At 41.2% G+C, this 20,161-nt stretch overlaps 2 protein-coding genes across 3 annotated transcripts in view; both read left to right on the forward strand.

Annotated features, from left to right (window-relative positions):
- Nucleotides 1-20,161, forward strand: part of NELL1 (neural EGFL like 1) — an 830,042-nt gene that overhangs the window by 547,400 nt on the left and 262,481 nt on the right. The gene's annotated exons all lie outside the window — the stretch shown is intronic.
- Nucleotides 246-1,415, forward strand: LOC122912785 (isocitrate dehydrogenase [NAD] subunit gamma, mitochondrial-like). Its single transcript, XM_044258968.1, has one exon. The coding sequence runs from the start codon at nucleotides 246-248 to the stop codon at nucleotides 1,413-1,415; it is 1,170 nt and encodes a 389-aa protein (XP_044114903.1).

Raw genomic sequence — 20,161 nt, forward strand, 5'->3', positions numbered from 1 at the left:
AAGCCAGTTTTTAAAAAGTATATCGTACAGAGCTGAACACATAGAATAGAATAAATACATTTTCTATAGGAGATATCACTTCTTGGCTAGCTCTCATTCTCACTGCAGTAGAATGTCAAAATAGAATACAAGGAAGGAGAGAGAGTTGTTACCTAGCAAGAATTTTGGATCTAGAATTCCACCAAAAGAAGCCAGTTCAAAACAAGAGGAAGAATGCATATCTTACATAAATTACTCTCTACTTAATGATCATCGCATTGAAGATGCTGCCAGCTGCCATTTGCTCTGTGAAGTCCATGTTGCGACCTTCTACTCTCTGCCCTTCTTGGGAGATTTTATTTGCCCGTGAGACCTCACGGAGGAGCTTCTCTTTCAAACGCAGTATTCTTCCATTGGCCAAGTATGGTGGGCGACACACTGTGACTCTGATTCCCGGGGATGGCATTGGACCTGAACTTATGCTGCATGTCAAGACTGTATTCAGACATGCACGTGTGCCTGTGGACTTTGAGGAGGTAAGGGTTAACTCCACTTCTGGTGAAGAGGACATTCACAATGCCATCATGGCAGTCAGCCGAAACCGTGTGGCTTTGAAGGGCAACATCGAAACTGACCACAACCTGCCCCCATCTCACAAGTCCCGTAACAACAAGTTTCGCACCACTCTAGATCTCTATGCCAATGTCATCCATTTTAAAAGTCTGCCAGGCGTGGAGACCCGGCACAAGGACGTAGACATCTTAGTTGTTCGGGAAAACACAGAGGGTGAATACAGCAACCTAGAACACGAGAGTGTGAAGGGAGTGATCGAGAGCCTCAAGATCATTACCAAGGCCAAGTCTTTGCGCATTGCTGAATATGCCTTCCAGCTGGCCCAAGAAATGGGCCGCAAGAAAGTGACAGCCGTGCACAAGGCCAACATCATGAAACTGGGAGATGGTCTTTTCCTCCAGTGTTGTAAGGAAGTGGCCTCCTGCTATCCTCAGCTGACCTTCGAGGGCATGATCGTGGATCACACCACCATGCAGCTGGTATCCCGGCCCCAGCAGTTTGATGTCATGGTGATGCCCAATCTTTATGGCAACGTTGTCAACAATGTCTGCACAGGGCTGGCTGGGGGAGCAGGCCTTGTGCCTGGTGCGAACTATGGCCATGTGTGCGCAGTGTTTGAAACAGCGTCAAGGCAGTTGGGCAGACATTTAGCCAATAAGAATATCGCCAACCCAACTGCCATGCTGCTCGCAAGCTGTATTATGCTGGACTACCTCAAGCTCCACTCCTATGCCACCTCCATTCGCACTGCAGTCTTGGCAGCCTTGGAGAACAGAGATGTCCACACTCCAGACATTGGAGGCCAGAGTACCACATTGGACATCATTCAATACATAATAAACCACATCAGTACTGTCAGTTAAATGGTCAGTGCCTTGGAGGCTGGGCTATTCCCCAAATCTCTCCCACTCTTTACCTTCCTCTTCTCACTTAGGCACTCTAGCCAGCTTGGATAATGTAGACTCTGGAATAAACTAGTTCCTGCTCCTGCTCCAACTCAGAATCGGAGACAGGAGAAGTAAATCTGATTTGTTCTATGAGATGAAAACGTCATGAATACCATAAACATTGCTTGTTTAAATTAGCCAAACTATTGTGTTATATATGTACTGAGGAATTCTTCTCTATTTTAATCCATAGTTCACACTTCTCGATGTCACGATACACTGAATAAATCGGAGCTGTTTGTAGAATCCTGGGGCTTTCTCAGAACCTGGAACACTGATTTTTCTCTTTATCTGGCTCATTAAAATTCAGCAAATCATCCTGCAGAGAAATCTGGCTTCTCTTTAGAGGTTGTTAATGAGTTAATTAGTGCAATAAAATTTGCCTACAAAATATACATTGTAACCTTAATAATAAATAAGGTACCATAAAGCTGAGCTAGTACAGAATGCTTCCACTCCCTGCTAAGTATCTCATCTTTTTCCATGGTTGTGTTCATATTTTGAAGGAAGTTTCAGTGGTATCATTTTTTACATGTGGACATCCCTGAACACTGCAGCTCTCCTGCATTCTTGAATTCCTTCCAGTTGGCCTCAAGAATCTAGAGTTCAAATCCCCAATTAACAGGTACAGGGCCCCTGGTTCTTTGCTGTACAAATGTAACTTTGGGTTATAAACTCCATATTCAATGCTTCACAGTTCGGGATCGTTTCCTTTCTTTCAATCTCCTTTTTTAAGGAAAGAGTATACATAAGTAAATGAAAAGTGACATGAAATGAAAAAATTGAAAAGTGAAAAGAAAATGAAATGTTTACTGTCACTGTCATCAGAACATATTTTATTTACAGTATTTTTAAGATCATATTTGGGAAATACAGAAAAATGATAATTTTATTAGGGCTCAGATGTTGTTGTTACCCAAGTTGGAAATAAATACAATGGTTTTATGGAAACTTTCAGTGGTTTCATCTGTAGGAATGGACTGTAAATAAAAGTGAGGTGGAGAAAAACAGTGAATCCTTAAACTATTTTGGAAACTTTTGTGTCTCAGCTTTAATGTTCATCCTGCTGTGGTTCATGAACCGCAAGTTAAAGACAGTGGACTTTTAGACTTGAAAAATTCCTTATGGTTTCCAGAAGTCTCTGCCTTTTCATACTATGTTATCATCTTATGCTCCTTATATTTCAAGTCAGGGCCAGGGTTTGAGGGGATTTCGTTTGAGCAGGAAGTGACTATTTACCCGTCTAGAAGTCTGTCTTTAAGAATGAGGCCAGCAGGGAGAAGTTACTTATTAAATATTCACAGCATTCTTTTAGCGGACATTGGATGTGTCGTTGGCCAGGGCTGCCATTGCCCCACATGGTGCCGTGCTCTGGGCAGATCGAGAGCTGCACCAGAGGCATGGTTTGATGAGTAGAGCAAGGGACGAATTTTGGCTTGCCGTCCTCCCACTGCCACGGCTGCACTACCCCATACTACCTGAACAGACACGACCCACTCTGTACCTCTTTCTCCCATGACTAGGGGAATTTATACATGGTGCAGCCAGTTCCATACAGACTGTAACCTGGCCACTGGCTTCTACTTGACAATGAGTATTTATGCCAATAGGTACGTCTGAGCTCTAGTTTCCCTCTATGGTTAAAGGTGATTGTCTCCAGAGTCATCCCACAGTTTATCCAGACTGCTCTGATGGCACACATCACAGTGGAATTTTCCATTTATCAGTATTAGATTTGTCCCACTTAGCTATGAACTTTTTAATCTTTTTTTAATTTTAATTAATTTATTTATTTTTAAAAGATTCTATTTATTTGATGAAGAGAGACACAGTGAGAGAGGGAACGCAAGCAGTGGGAAAGGGAGAAGCAGGCTTCCCGACGAGCAGGGAGCCCAGTGCGGGGCTCGATCCCAGCACCCTGAGATCATGACCTGAGCTGAAGGCAGATGCTTAACCCACTGAGCCACGCAGCCACCACAAATCTTTTTTTTTTTTTTTTAAGATTTTATGTATTCATTTGTCAGAGAGATCGCACACACAAGCAGAGGGAGAAGCAGGCTCCCCACTGAGCAAGGACCCCGATGTGGCACTTGATCCCAGGGTCCTGGGATCATGACCTGAGCGGAGGGCATATGCTTAACTGAATGAGCCACCCAGGCATCCCAGCTGTGAGAATTTCTAGGGCAAATGCTGTGTAATCTAATCCCTTGTCATCTAAAGCCCCTAATGTAGTGACTGATACAGACAAAATAAACAATCTGTGTTTATTGACTCACTCAGAAAATGAAGGACCTGGCATGTACTGCCTCATATTTCTTAAAGTGAGATAATCATTGTACCTACCTCATAGGGCCATTGGAAGACTGAGGGAGAAAATACAGAGCTGATAGCACTGTCACATGATAAGTGCTTGCTGTGATTAGAGATGATTAATTATTATCCCTTTTTTACCACTCTAAAACATAATTCTGAGGAGAATTGAGCAAATTAAATTAATACTGTCTTTGGAACTTACTGGATAAGTTGCTTAATTTATATTACGGGTTTGTAACTCACATTCAGCAAGGGGAGTGAATCATATCTGCTTGTCCACCAAGTCCCCTTGTTTCTCTCCTTTTTTATTTCCTTTATTTTTTTTTAAAGATTTTATTTATTTATTTGACAGACAGAGGTCACAAGTAGGCAGAGAGGCAGGCAGAGAGAGAGAGGAGGAAGCAGGCTCCCTGCTGAGCAGAGAGCTGATACGGGCTCAATCCCAGCGGAAGGCAGAGGCTATAACCCATTGAGCCACCCAGGCGCCCCTCTCCTTTTTTATTTCTTGAATCCAGTTACCTCTCTTCTTAGCTCTCTGACCCCTCCTTTCTCATTAGACTTTTTCATTATTGGTAACTTCACAAATTCTGTTATTTCTGCCTTGTGTCCTGCCTATAGTTTAGCTCCCTTAAATCTATTTTCTGCAATGCCCTCAGTAAGTTCTTTCTGAAAGGAAAATAAGATCATGTCACTTCCCTACTTAAAGCCTCTCATTCAGCAGCTGTCCTTTGGCCTTAGGAGAAGGTCAGCTGAACATAGCGTGGGAGACTTCCCATGTTCTGAGATCGGCTTCCTTCCCCAAGTTCACTCTTTCCGTCCCTTCTCTTCACCCTGGTAACAGCAGAGTGTGGCACTCCAAAAAGAGTGCAGACAGAGTTCATTGTTAAACAGCCATATATCCTTTCTAGGTCAGATCTTGGCCCATGGCCTTGGTTCCTCTCCCCTTCAGGTGATGATCTCCTTTTCACCTTAGAAGACTAAACTTAATCAGTACCACCTTTGGGACGCTTCCTTGGCTAACTCTCTTTCCATTCCCTTTTGAGATTGAGGGGAAGTAGCTCTCCCAGTTCTTCCAGAGCTCGCTGGATATCCTACCTAGTGTGCAGCCCTCTGGGTATCATCACATGCTTTCCTTCCCATCAACCGCACTCTACCATGTGTTCCACGGCTACGGGAATGGTGGAGTTGTCCACCACTGTAACCTCAGGATCTGGTGCAGGGATAGCTCTTTTTGTTTGCTCTCAATATTAATGGAAGTAAGATAGGAAGAAAAAAAAAAAGAATGGCCTGAATTCACAGGCAGGAGTCGAGAACCCGAAGAACTACTCTGTTGCAAAATACTCCTGTCTGGCTTCAGTCTATGAACTTTCTTTACAAGTCTGTTCCTCTCTAAGGAACACCATTGGCCTCAAGGCAGTAAAACAGGTGGTTGGCAGGCTGCTTCTGTTTCCTGAGAAGATTTCTGTACATGTATTAGATGATTTTATCTCAGACTTTATCAGTTGACTCTGCTTCATTTAAAGTCCTGATGAATAGTAGAACTACAATAGAATAGTAGCTACAAATTGTCTGATTTTTCTCTCGGTTAACTCCTTCTCATTATGGCTCTATTATAATTAATGACCCTACAAATGATTCAGGTGGCATAGCTGCCATTCATCCCAGCAGTTCCACATAGGAGCTCTGTGACACTGCACAAGTTGCTTAAACTCTCTGATCTCCAGTTTGCTTATCTGCAAAATAAGGGTAGATACTTTCCTTTGTAAGATCATTATAAAAATTAAGTAAGGTTGCTTTCGATGTCTATAGCTGCGTAAGAAATCACTTCAAAACTGAGTGGTTTCAAACAAGTAATTATTATTTAATTACTTAATAAAATAATAAAATAATCTGTGACCAGATGATAGTTCTCTCATCAGTATCCTTTCTTGAGGGTTATTAAAAAGGTTGTCAGTGAAGGTCAATATAAAGTTGGACAACTAGACTGCATCACTCCATAATATCTGCCCTCCCCCACCATCTACATACATACACTTGCTTTTATAGAATCATGCTTTAAAAATTCTGACTTCAGGGCACCTGGGTGTCTCAGTGGGTTTAAGCCTCTGCCTTTGGCTCGGGTCATGGTCTCAGGGTCCTGGGATCGAGCCCTGCATCAGGCTCTCTGCTTAGCGGGGAGCATGCTTCCCCCTCTCTCTTCTGCCTGCCTCTCTGCCTACTTGTGATCTCTCTCTGTCAAATAAATAAAATCTTTTTAAAAAAAAATTCTGACTTCAGCTTTCCTCAATGTCTGGGATGAAAAATCTTGTGAGGGGAGATTTCTGAATTTGGGGAAAAGCAAAAATAAAAGGTCAGCAGAGAAGATTCCTCTCAGAACTGAGGACCAGGAGAACTTGATTTTCACCATTAATTTGGGTCCTTCTACCAGGTAATGTGAGATATGATCCATTGAGAGGTTCCCCACTATATTGGCTACCAGGAAGCATTAAAAAAAAAAATGCCATGAGCATTTTTTGTCCATGAAATGTTCTCTTCTCATTCTGGTACTTAATTTTTTTTCATTCCTCCATTTTAATATTGACATCAGACCAATCTCCTTAAAGAAATGTTTAGATTGCCACTAGTCCATTCAATCCCCCTCACATGTTCCCTCATCTGGAATGTATTCAAGGGCTTCCAGAAGGCATTTCAAAAATTGATAAATACTCAACTTCTTCGTGGTAGTGACAGACAGGGACAAAAACTTAGAAGAGAAGTGATGTGCTATTGAAATGAGAATGGCTAAAATAAAGCTATGAAATGGAAACAAATAAAGAATGCGTAAATTGTGTAAATAGAATTTTGAAGACATTTATCCAGTTCTGGATCATTACAGAGGTTGAAGAAAAAAGATAGTATTACCATAGGCTCAGTTGAGAATATGAAAAATATCTGCAGGAAGCTGATTACAGAACTAGACAATTTTTGGAGGAAGGCTCTTGGTTCCTGGAGTTTCCCTGATAATTTGAATAACATGGGAACTCAATGCGCTAAAGTGTTCTTTATATCAAAATGAATTTGTGGGGCACCTGGGTGACTCAATGTGTTAAGCCTCCGCCTTCAGCTCAGGTCATGATCTCAGGGTCTTGTGATCGAGTCCCACATTGGGCTCTGCTCGGCGGGGAGCCTGCTTCCTCCTCTCTCTCTGCCTGCCTCTCTGCCTACTTGTGATCTCTCTCTGTCAAATAAATAAATAAAATCTTCAAAAAAAATTTTTTTAAAAGAATTTGCTTACACTGATAATAGGAAGCTACCTAGATTGCATTTGTGATTGCTCCAAGAAACAAAGAAAAAAGAAAGTAAATATATTTAAAATGGGAGGAAAAAAATGGCTCTTTACAAAAGCAATTAAAAAAGTTGGAAAGTCTTGTTACCAGTATTGCAAATGCTTAAAACCTGCATAGCCTGAGTGTAAAAGCAGTATCTACAGAGGAAGACTCTAGACCAAGCTCTAATCAGTTTTCACATCTGGTTTGCTACACTTAGTGCCAAATCCACTTCATGCAAAATAGATGTAAATGAAAGAGAGAGAGAGAGAATATCATATATGTCCAAAGACAAGGCATTTTCCCTCTTTTCTATGCCTCAGAAAAAAAAAATTGCCTTAAATTAGAGTCCTTATCCATGTTCTCATATTACCAGGTATTCTGTCAGGTTTTTTTTTTAAAGATTTTATTTATTTATTTGATAGAGAGATCACAAGTAGGCAGAGAGGCAGACAGAGAGAGATGGGGAAGCAGGCTCCCCACTAAGCAGAGAGCCCGATGCGGGGCTCAATCTCAGGACCCTGAGATCACGGCCTGAGCCGAAGGCAGAGGCTTTAACCCACTGAGCCACCCAGGCGTCCCTGTCAGTTCTTTTGTTTTGAACAATAAAAAGCTATTTGGAGGAGGAAAAGAAATGACATGAGCTGTGCCAGTTTAGGATTTTTATAGAATTTATCTGGAGAATAATGTTTAAACAGGGAGAAAAAATAATCCTTCAATAGCAAAATTAGTCATTATTCCTGGGAGTGTGCTCTCAAAATTGCAAGTATTGAATATTATTATGTATATACCTTTTAAAAATCACTTAATAACATAGTTCAGTTTTTGGTCACCATATAGAGATCACAAATATTTGCCTGTTAGACAAATGGGAAAACAAGAAGTCCTAACATGATACAATTGAATTCTTGTGACTTCACTTGAAATTTCCAAAGAAAGCATCAAACATAGATTAAAAAGGTGCTTTATCTCCAACAACTTAGATAGATGGGTGATAGGTTTGAAAAACTTTTAGAGAACTTGAAAAATGACTGTTCTGGGGAAGACCTTGAAGTCAGAATGCATGGGAAGAGATTAAATGCAATGGGAAAAGAAAGGGTAATATTTCTAAATTGATCTATTTCATGTAGCGTATTAAGTAATGTATTTGATACAACTATGCATAATGACTGAACTCATCAGTCAAACATTATATAGAGAGGTCTATTTAATATGGTCCTCAGAGTTACTCAATTTTGAGGCACAAATTTTTCTTTCTTTTTTTTTTTTTAAGATTTTATTTATTTGACAGACAGAGATCACAAGTAGGCAGAGAGGCAGGCAGAGAGAGAGGAGGAAGCAGGCCCCATGCTGAGCAGAGAGCCCCATGTGGGTCTTGCCCAGGACTGAGATCATGACCTGAGCCAAAGGCAAAGGCTTTAACCCACTGAGCCACCCAGGTGCCCCATCTTTCTTTCTTTCTTTTCTTTTCTTCTTTTTTTTTTTTTTAGATCTTTTAATTGATAAAAGAGGACATTTTCTTTTTTTATTTGAGGTTGCTTCCTATTTGGGCATTTACCTTATCTCTTAAATGGAACATTCTGTAGAAAATAAGAGATTTTGAAGTTATTGTGCAGAAATCTATAATAGCAAAGGAAGAAGTAGAGATTTCTGGGTACACAAGTGGTACTGTGGAAAGAAATGTAAAGGAATTTCCAATGAAATGGTGTTTAACTATTTAAGGCTGTGGCTAGAGCGCACCTAAATACTTTATGTAGTTTTGATCTTCCAACTTGATAAAAGATGTGATTTCTGTGGAAAGAATGCCAAAAATCAACTTTATGCCAAGCATCAGAAAAAGATGTTAGAAAGCCCGATTTATGAAGAACTCATTTTCTCCAGGGAGGAAAATCTCTGGGATTGATCCTATGCAGGGTGTTCATGCTGTAATGGAATTAGGTCATTTTGATCCCAATATTATTCTTGCCAGCAGCAAGACACTTGACTTAGTAACTTCATTCATTTCTTCTTTCTCTTATTCCTTTGTTCTCCAATGTCCTTTGTCCTCCTCTGGGTTCTTGCTTTGAGCCAGGCACTGTGCAAGCCTTTAAGGATGCGGCTTTGAGAATCTATGTCCTTCCTCTTGAGGGCTGAGAATCAGTAGTCACTGGGGAGTCATTATGGGGCGTGGTGAGTATTGTAGTAGTGGCATAAGCAGAGTGATGTGAGAACACACAAGAGGGGACGTTAGAAAGCTCCTTGGAGTAAGTTGTGCCTCCAGGAGTGAGTGAGAGGGAAGGGAAGGGAAAAGGACAGGAGGATGGCACACGGTTAAGCACAGAGACACAGCTTCTAGAGATGCTGTCATAAGCCATCACCTGCCCATTACCTGATATTGAAAAATTTACTTTTCCCACATCATTTCTTTTTTTTTTTTTTAAAGATTTTGTTTATTTATTTGATAGAGAGAGAGAGCACAAGGAGTGGGAGTGGCAGGCACAGGGAGAAGCAGATTCCCCTCTGACCAAGGAGCCCAATGTGGGACTCCATGCCAGGACCTGGGACCGTGACCTTGAGCCGAAGGCAGATGCTTTACCCAGCCATCCTCCCCCATTATTTCTTACTTTGCATATAATTATCGTTGAATTCATTTTACCTACAAAAACTTGTCCTTATTATCTATAAGGTGGGATTTTCAACATTTAAGATGAACATCTGATTTTTCTCCAACATGATTTTTTTTTGGAAGGATAAACCCTTTATATTGATTAATTCACCTTATTAGCTCCCTCATCACGGTTGGTTCTAATTCTTGTGATTAGGAACATTGGTTATTAAGCTACTTCACAGCCCCGTTACTGCCTCTTCAGAGCCTTTCTCTTGTGTTTCTATCAGTTACTCAGTGAGGATGTTTCATCATTCTCTTCTTTCTGGCACACTTCTTGATTCCTCCATCTCCTCTCAAATGTCTCCTGGATAGTAAAGTCGATCTCTAGAAACAGACCGCCTTCTCTTCTGTGATGCTGAGTTCCAGAGTGAACCCCCTGCTCTGATACAATCTTGCTCTCTTAGTTGCTCTGGAATAGGGCTTGGCGTTCATTTGGGATCTTATCTAGGACCTTCTCTGCCATCCGTCATTCTGCTGCCAGTGGCACTCCCTATTTCCCCTGATTGCCCCAGACTCAGGCTGGGGTCTGTCATAGTTCCAGTCACCACTCATCTGCGGTGGTAGCAGGACACGTGCCATCCACACTTGCCCATGGCCAGAACACTCACCAGGCTGCTGGATTTAAGTCGGTAAGCATCCTACAGCGACAGCTACTTTCCTAATGAGAGTGACCCTGTCACTCATCTGCCTGATACTTTCATCATCCTCTTCCAAGAAGTCACCTGTCTGCAAAAAGGGCTGTCAACCTCGCCATCTTCTTCTAGGAGACTGTTTGGTTTCTGTTTAGAGTACTCAAGAAATGGGCAGCTAAGAGTATTAGCATTACTTGACTGTGGTTATTGTTTTCATCCAGATTGACAGATGCTTTTTATCGTCTCTGGCTGAATTTCATCTGCAAAGAGCTTAAAATGCACAGGAGGAGGAAAGTGCTTCTCTTCTAGGATCCCCACTGAGCTGATAACAGTCCATGGGAAGTCATCTATTTAAACAGAAATAAACACGCCTTGGGATGCCAGGAGACTATTTTCAGCTTTATTAAGCTATTTTCAGCTTTATTAAGAAATCTGTGTTTTAATTTTTCCAAACATTTCCATTCCCGTTCATTTAGCTTTTCACTGTGTGCGGATCAATTAGAACACTTGATGAGAATGCAGACGTTGCATTCTGCTCCTCACAGAAATGCAGTGCATTTGGAGAAGGAGTAAAGAATCTGGAAGATTTCCAAGGGCCTTGTCAGAAACTTGTACCTAACTGGCTTTTCATGGGGACAAGTATTCTTGGTCCGATGTTACCTGGGTCCTGGGAAATTTTCCCGTTGGATATCTTTTCCTGTTTAAAAAAAAAAAAAATTCCTGGGACTTCTGGGTGACTCTGCCGGTTGGGCATCTGCCTTCAGCTTGGGTCATGATCCTAGGGTCCTGGGATCAAGTCATTGGGTTCCTTGTTCCTGCTTCTCTCTCTGTCTCTGCCTGCCTCTCTGCCTTCTTGTGCACACTCTCTCTCTCTGACAAATAAATGGATAAAGTCTTTAAAAAAAAATTCCTTAGGACCATGTAGATTAGCCAGACATTAGGCCATGGTCAGATTTGAGTGTGTGTGTGTGGGTGGGTGTGTGTGTGTGTGTACAGTCAAATAGTAAATACTTTAGGCTGTATGGGCCAGCTGGCCTCTGTGGCAGCTCTTGAGTTCTGCCATTTTAAAGCAATGGGAGGCGCAGACAGAATAAACATGGCTGTGTTCTAAGAAAATGTTATATGTGGACACTGACTGTAATTTAAATTAGACTTAATTTTCACATGTTATGTAATATTCTTTTTCTTTTGACTTTTTCCAATCATGAAAAATTGTAAAAGCTATTCTTTGCTCACGTGCCATAAAGAAACAAACAAACAAAAAACAAGCCTGTGGGCTGTAATTTGTGCACCTTTGCTATAGGCAAAGGGACTCAAGTAATGAACAAGACAGAAGCCCAGTTCTCATATGTTTGTTTTCCACGAAGGAAGACAGACAGTGAGCATGCAAACACACAAATAATGAATATTCTATCAAGTTCTGAGAGCTAGGAAGAAAGGACAACAGAACAAAATGCAGATGTTGACTAAAAACAGCTAGTGGTAGAAAGACTGTGGGTGGGCGTTGCTTTAGCTGGTAGGGAAAGTTTCTCTGACTTGGTATCTGAGTAGGCTTCCGGATAGTGCCAGGGAGACATGCGACTATCTCGTCCAAGTAGATGGAATGATGGAGGCAGGGCCCCAAGTCACGGTGAGCTTGGGGTGTTTGAAGATGACTGGTCTAGCTGGTGAGGACATTTCAGAGGGGATGGGGAGGCCATGCCATGAGATACGAATACAGTGACAAGTCCATGTAGCACTCTGGGCCAGAAGAAGGGCTTTGGGATTTATCGAGTTTCTGTGCTAGGCCATCAGTAGATTTAAAGCTGGGGAGGGATGGGAAATGTTTTACGACTTTGGATAGGTCACTCTGGCTGCAGAGTAGATGAGAGACAGTAGTGAGGGGACAAAAGTGGAGACCAGGAGGGCAGTCAGGAGGCTAGTCCAAAATGGAAGCTTTTCCATTTACTGTTCTAACACTTGATATGGGAATGTGGTAGAGACTGAGGAGAAGATGAGAAGTAGTGATGTAGTAGCTTGGCTTGGACTACCAAATGAGATTTACATCAAGAACACCACAAAGAAATGAAGTCCATATTATTTCTATTGCCTTAGTAATCCTCACAGTGGCAGTTAACTTGCTACCTGTGGCATTATTTTATTTAATTCTCACAGTTCTGTGAGGTAGGTTTCTTTCTACAGCAGAGATGAAGAAATTGGAATACTAATAGGGTCTGTATCAGACCGGGCAGGTGGCAGAGGGGGACTAGGACCCATGTTTTTCCTGGTCTTAAGCATGTGACCTTTTCACTTACATTTCAGTATCTATTATTATACATTGAACCAGCCCAGAGTGTTCTGGCTTTAAACAATAATTCATTATTTTTTATGATTTGAGGGTCATCGGGGCTCAGTGAGTGGTTCTGTTCCCTGTGGTTTTGGCTGGGATCATGCATGAGGCTACAATCCAATTGGAGCTCATCAGAGTCTGGAACATCCAAGATAACCTCATTCCCATGGCTGCCAATTGGTGCTAATTGGCCGGTGTGTCTCTCTTCTCCCTTACGCGACATCTCCACTATGGCTTCTGCCTTTATACAGAAATGTTTAGCACTGTTTCCTTTCTTTGTGGTATATCAGCACTCTTCTAGGCAACTAAGGAGAAGCTAGGGCATCCGCCCTGTGTTGACTCATGTGTTGAGTAGACATCAGTTGCATTCCTGGTGTGAGTGGAGCACTGTGCTGGAAACTGTGAAAAAGGAAGAACTAGATAAGACATGGGTCCTGCCGTCAAGGTGCTTCAGGTCTAGGAGAAAATATTACACTGCCAGATGAGTACCTGAAAAAAACACAGATGTATGTTGCGGATGGAAAATACACTTTGAGATATATATATCCGATTGCTCTTCTTGAAGGCTTGGACAAATTTCAGAAAGGTGTTCTTCCTATAAAGTGGATACTGTTCTTTGGCTTGCTCTAATTTTCTATATTATGGAGGAAATTAAAGCATTTTTTTCTTCCAGAAAACTAGAGAGCATTGTGAAAAGTCAATGTTTCTCATAGATGACCTAATTTCCGGTCAATTCAGTGTTTGAAGAAGGAGAATTTCATCGGCCACCATGACCTTCAGCTTTATTTGATCTCTGACTGGTTTAGGTCACTGAAGAGTATTGATTTTTTTTTCCAGTGAAACCTTCCAGGAGTCTGCTATATATATATATATATATATATGATAACCCGTAGACTAGCCACTGGCATGAAAAGTCCCAGTATGCTCATCATGTATATAACAGATGTCTGAGCAACAAAAACTTGCATATAATAGATGTTCATTTAATGTTAATGTGGCAGCTAGGACCTACTATTCATTGTTTTAGTATAGTATAGATGTTTGGCAGTCAAATGACATTTAAAAACAAAGCTGCAATACCATTCAACATGTGCTGATATTTCAGACACTGTGTTTAAATGCCTTCTGTGCATTTCCTTTTATCTTTGTACATGTTTGTTATTGTAGGCACTGTAATTATCTTCATTTTCTAGATAGAAACATTTTTTGGCACAAGAGTTATGTAACTTGTCCAGGGGACAGAGCCAGGGCTTGAACCCTAGTCCTTTTGATTCCCAAGTCCATTCCCTTTACCTCTATGTAACACAGAAGTAGCCATGGGGAGAGAGCATTGGCAGAGCCTCCAGGAGAGCTGAGATCTAATCCTGGGGACTGAACTCACTAGCTCTATGATCTTGGACAAACCAGCTTCCTTTGCCTGGAAAAAAAAATTACCTCTTTTCTATAAAGCACAGACATTTGCAGCCCATATTTCTGTGCTAATTTAGAGCCTACATTTTCTTTACATTTACATTACAATTACATTTACATTGTATCTATCTCCTGTACCATTCTTTTTTTTTTTTTTTTTAAGATTTTATTTATTTATTTGACAGATAGAGATCACAAGTAGGCAGAGAAGCAGGCAGAGAGAGAAGGAAGCAGGCTTCTCGCTGAGCAGGGAGCCCAATGTGGGGCTTGATCTCAGGACCCTGGGATCATGACCTGAGCGGAAGGCAGAGGCTTCAACCCGCTGAGTTACCCAGTGCCCCTCTTTCTTTTTTAATTAGCGCTTACCCCCTTCTGATCATCTGTATCATCTACTCAGTCATTCTTTATTGTCCATCTCCCCTGCTCTAGGATGCAAATGCCAGTAAGGGCAGGGATCTTTGTTTATTTTGCATAAAGATATATCCCAAGAGACTTTAAGACTTGCCAGCACATGGGAAGCCCCAAGAAATATATGGTGTACTTACTAAGGAATATTGTTATGGGAGAGAGGATGAGGCATTCCACAATGAGGAATATGGAGTAAGAAAGGACAATAAGACATTGGGCATCTTGGTCTTTTAAGTTGTTTTCTTTTATGTAAGGAAGCAGTGAGGAAAGGAGACCAGACTGTGGTCCGAGAGTTTTCATCTGGCGAAGATGTAAGACACTGTCCTGAGGATCTTCAGTGTCACACACAACAGTTCAGATTTTCTTTGTTTGCTGATAGTCAGTTTTGATCCCCAGGGTCAAAATCCCAGGGGTGTGGTGGTTGTTTCCAAGAGACAACCCTTGAGGCTTAATACTGAATTTGCAAGTAACATTTAACTTTCTGCTCAAATGTATGGTCAGCCTTTCCTGGGAAATGACAACAGCCATCACAAAAATAAGAAATGGTGTTGTTATACTCTGAGCTCAGTGAGAAAAATGTGCAGCTGCAGATGTGTTATTCCTTATTTATGGTAATTGAATTTTAAATTTAATTTAGCAGTAAAAATCTGCTATTTAAAGGATTGTTACACTGTAAAAGACTTGAGAAACACATAGATTCTAGGGGTACTTAGAGAATCATTTGATGCCTGATGGGTGACAAGCATAAATGCATCCAAATTAATCATAATTGCCATTCTAGCACGTAAAATGCAGCAATGTGTTTATCAAAAGGATGCTTCCAGAAGATATGAAAAGAACATGATAAATAGCAGGGCCAAAGACTTATGTTGCAAAGCTATGCGGGAAACAGAAGCTACCAAACTGTATCCATGTATAGTTCAGACAATATAGATATTGTGTACATATCAGTTTATTATAAATATTTCATAAACATTTTAAGAAAATAGCTGCATATTTTTCCTATTATGAACATTTATAATAGTCTTCTTAGCCTTTTATGAACTTTTGCATGTTTCAGCTTTTAAATTTTCATAATCCCAACTAATGCAATCATTTTCTTAGTGCCCATTCTGTTTTCCATATTAAGGATTGTTCTCGGAAGAGACCATACTCAAACTGGAATTACTGAGACAAAGGACATGAATTATTTTCTCATCAGCCTGTCTGTTAACTCGACTAGTGAAAATTGGGATTTGTTAATGCTTTGTCTTTTACTGTTTTTAATTGCTGATGAGGTTGAGATTATGTTTATTTGTAATTTTATAGTATTGATAAAGATTTTTTAATAAATTTTTTTCTTAAGTTTTAAAGTAAATTTTATAAAGTTTATATGTAATTGTTTTCTCTTCTCTGAAATGCCTGCTTAGGCCCTTGGACTTTTTGTCTGTTGGAGCCTAGTGTTTTTTTACTGGGATCTCACACTCAGAATTCTGCATATGCAAAAGCCAGGTCTTACAGTCCAGCTAAATGGTCATGCTACTGGAATAATTAATCAATTCATTGGAACAGTTGGTCGATCTTCTGACATGATGGGTCATTTCATCTGTACGAGTGGATCAATTAAGGGAAACATCTGGTGGGATAAAGGTGCACCCAATAAATCATGTTAGGAAGTAGAGCTGAAAATCAAAGCGTAAACTAGTTCACAGGCACCTCCCTTTTGATTTTTTCCAAAGTGTAATGACGATGGAAAGTTCAGGAAACGTGGTGTTTCTCCACGTATGGGGGAGCCTCTGCACTAATTGCAGTGTGTCAGTGTTTTTATCTTCCTTCTGGTGGGGTGTTCTGAGAGCAATCTTCCCCTTGAAATTAACAGCCTGGCTTCTCTCCTTTCAGTGACCCTTCACCAGATGAAAACTCTCATCGACTTAATTTAATAAATGAGGAAGAGCGTTCCCTCATTTTTCATAGGTTGTCCTCTGCCGTTGGATTCATGCCAGATCGAGAGATGAAGAGATTATAGGAAACTATTTGAAATAATGAGTGCAAGGAGACTATGCTTCAGGTGAAAGAAAGGAACCGTCTTATTTTTACCCGAGTGTGGAAATTTTCTTTTTTTTTTTTTTTTAAAGATTTTATTTATTTATTTGACAGAGAGAAATCACAAGTAGGCAGAGGCAGGCAGAGAGAGAGAGAGGGAAGCGGGCTCCCCGCCGAGCAGAGAGCCCGATGCGGGACTCGATCCCAGGACCCTGAGATCATGACCTGAGCCGAAGGCAGCGGCTTAACCCACTGAGCCACCCAGGCGCCCGAGTGTGGAAATTTTCTTATTAGCAGTGATATCTCCTAACTTTGCCCCCTTACCCCTGAAACCTAATAACATTTAGGGGCCCTAGGAGTCAAGGTCAGCAGGCGTAACACTGGTCTGAGTTCTCTGATCTTGTCCCATGCCACGAATGGGCTTTAGATTGTTTTACCACAGATTGGTTCTGTGAAGAATTAGGGTGTTAGGTTAACAGTGTTCCTTTTTCCTCTGATTTTCTATTCAGTTATTTGGTTTATTTAAGTGTCCTTTGATTTACAAATAGTTGCTCTAAAAATAGACACCCTGACTGCACTGTTGCTCTGCTGGAATTGGGCTTGGTGACCCTGCATCTGAACATACCATTTTCTCCTGGCAGGTGTCATGGCTGTCAACATTGACAGCTCTTTGAGTCATTAAAATTTAAGCGATGCGTGTACCCATGTGGCTTTAATAGGATTATACCTATCTTCTATGGATGATAATATTTTAGTCATTTAACTCATGACGTGCAGCTAACCCCAAACACATACATATATTCACACACACGTGTGGTCATAAGACAAAATTCAATTCAGATAACAATAAAGGTATAATTGTTTTGACCTCAGCCAGGCACAGTTTCTCTCTGCTTCTCTGTCCTGAATATCCAACAGCAATAATGACAGATCTAATAAGCATATCCCTTAAAACCCAGCCTAGGGTAGAAACACCGGTTCTATAATCTGTACCATGATAAAGTGTAGGGATACATCTCCCTAGCTTTAATTCCAAACGAAAAACCAAATGCTTTCTATATTCTTTCAGTAGAGTGGTCCATCAGAACCTCTGCTTTTTTTTTTTTAAGATTTTATTTATTTGACAGTGAGAGAAGGAACACAAGCAGAGGAAGTGGGAGAGGGAGAAGCAGGCTCCCTGCTGAGCAAGGAGCCCAATGCAGGACTTGATCCCAGGACCCTGGGATCATGACTTGAGCCAAAGGCAAACGCTTAATGACTGAGCCCCCTTGGTGTTCCAGAACCTCTGCTTTTGAAAAAAAGCAGATTAAACTATGGTTCAACAGCCTGGGTGACTCAGATATCAAGTTGCACCCAAGATCACATTTTATTTGGTGAGTGATGGAAACAGTAAACCTTGTATTACTATGTTTTATTTATTAAGTGATTACAGTTGTCTATTCTTATTTTACCTCAGAAGGATTCGGGGTTGTATGCCATAGATTGAAGCAAGCTAAACAAAACGTTTATGTGAAACCAAACATGAAGCACTATTAAGCATATGTAGGAAATAGCCTGGGTCATAGAGAATCCAACAGCTCTAAGTTGGAACCTTGGCCTTTTCACTTTCCACTGAGAGACTTTGAGAAAGTGACTCAACTGCTCATCTTAGTATCTTCATTCATTAAAAAAAGGGATAAAACAGTAAACATCTCATGAGATGGTTGTCAAGCTTAAGTAGTTAACACAGGTAAAAGAGGTTAGAGTGCATCATGGTGTAGGGAGTTATTAAAGAAAGTTAATAGTGTTGACGAATATAGTGTTATGCCCCAATAATGGGTCCGTGATTAAAGGAGCGAGACTGATACAAAGCGAAGGTCAAGCAAAGCTTTATTTCGCGCCAAGCATCAAGAATCAAACTGAACGTTTGGGGCCACACCTCTTACAAGAGAGGGTGACCCCTCTCCCCTTCACAGACCAGCTTTTAAGGGCAAAGGCCATGCAGTCAGGTCTGGCCACGCACAGGTGGCCAATGAGATTGTAACACACAGGGAACTCCACAGTGATGCTAGGTGACCAATTGAGTTAAAATTTACCCTAGTAGATATTTGAACCAGCCTATTACACCTTGATTGGGATTGGCGCCAGAAGGGCCCCCAAAGGGCGGGGCCCATACTCCTTGGTAACCAGGGAGACAGTATGCATGCCGCCCCCCATGGGATGTCTCCTCCTGGCCTGACCCACCTTTGTATCTGGGCTTTGTTACCTGTAAATCCCCTGTGGGAAGGGGAGCAGGGACAGTTTCTAAACAGGTCCTTACATATAGCACCTGCATTAAAGGAAACCAACCAGATTTGAAATGTTTTCTGAGCTAACACACTAGGAAAGCACACTGCTGAGAATGAGGGCAAGCTGAGCCTCCCTAAGCGCTCCCTTGGAGAAGGCTGATAGTAGGTCATCAGAAGGACTGCAGGCTGTAAAACACTGCATTTCCTTGTTAGCTTCTGAAGAAATTTGTCTAAAGAGTGTATAGGTATAGAACTGTGAAGAGAGCAGCATGAACTATCTTTAGAAGGAATAATCAATAAATGTTTTGGTCTCTTATCATAAAGATATGATTCCATTTCCAAGGTTACTATTTTTTTTTAAGATTTTATTCATTCATTTTGGGAAGAAAGTTTTTCATTTATTTATTTTTTTAAACAGTTTTGTTTGTTTGACAGATACACACAGCAAGAGAGGGAACACAAGCAGGGGGAGTGGGAGAGGGCGAAACAGGCTTCTTGCAGAGCAGGGAGCACGATGTGGGACTTGATCTCAGGACCCTGGGATCATGACCTGAGCTGAAGGCAAATGCTTAAGGAATGAGCCACCCAGGCACTGCAGAAGAAAACTTTTTGAGAGAGGGAGCAAGAAGAAGGGGAGGAAGAGAGAGAATATTGAGTAGGCTCCGAGCCCAGCAGAGAGCCTGACTCGGAGCTCAATCTCAGAACACTGAGATCCTGACTTCGGCCGAAATCACGAGTCAAAGGCTTAACCAGTTGAGCCACACAGGTGCCCAGGAAGAAAGCCATTTTTGAAGGGAACATTAATATCTTATTTTTTTCTGTCATCCCTCTAAAATTCTATTTTCGTTTTCTTTCCCTCCTCCTCAACTTACTACCAGTCCATCAGCTTTACTTTGAAGTTTATCTAGCAGTGGGAAATGATTTTCTTTTCTTTCTTTCTTTTTTTTTTTTAAAGATTTCATTTATTTATTCGACAGACAGATCACAAGCAGGCAGAGAGAGGCAGGTGGGGGTGGGAAGCAGGCTCCCCACCGAGTAGGAAGCCCAATGTAGGGCTCAACCCAGGACTCTGGGATCATGACCTGAGCTGAAGGCAGAGGCTTTAACCCACTGAGCTACCCAGGTGCCCCAGGAAATGATTTTCTTAAGACATTATCTTGTGATAGTATCATGAGCTGCTGACATTATTTCTAATTAAGCACACAGGAAATGGTTTAATTTCCTTCTTGAACCGCTTATGTACTGTATGTCAGACATGTTCTTTTTGATCATCCCATGGGGTTAATATCACATTATAGGAATTTCGTTAAAAGGAAAAGAGTTTGGGAG

The sequence above is a fragment of the Neovison vison genome, chromosome 7 (genome assembly GCF_020171115.1).
Source record: "Neovison vison isolate M4711 chromosome 7, ASM_NN_V1, whole genome shotgun sequence".
NCBI classification, from domain to species: domain Eukaryota; kingdom Metazoa; phylum Chordata; class Mammalia; order Carnivora; family Mustelidae; genus Neogale; species Neogale vison.

Coding starts and splice junctions, on each gene's coding strand:
- LOC122912785 (XM_044258968.1), top strand. CDS start 246: ATGATCATCGCATTGAAGATGCTGCCAGCTGCCATTTGCTCTGTGAAG.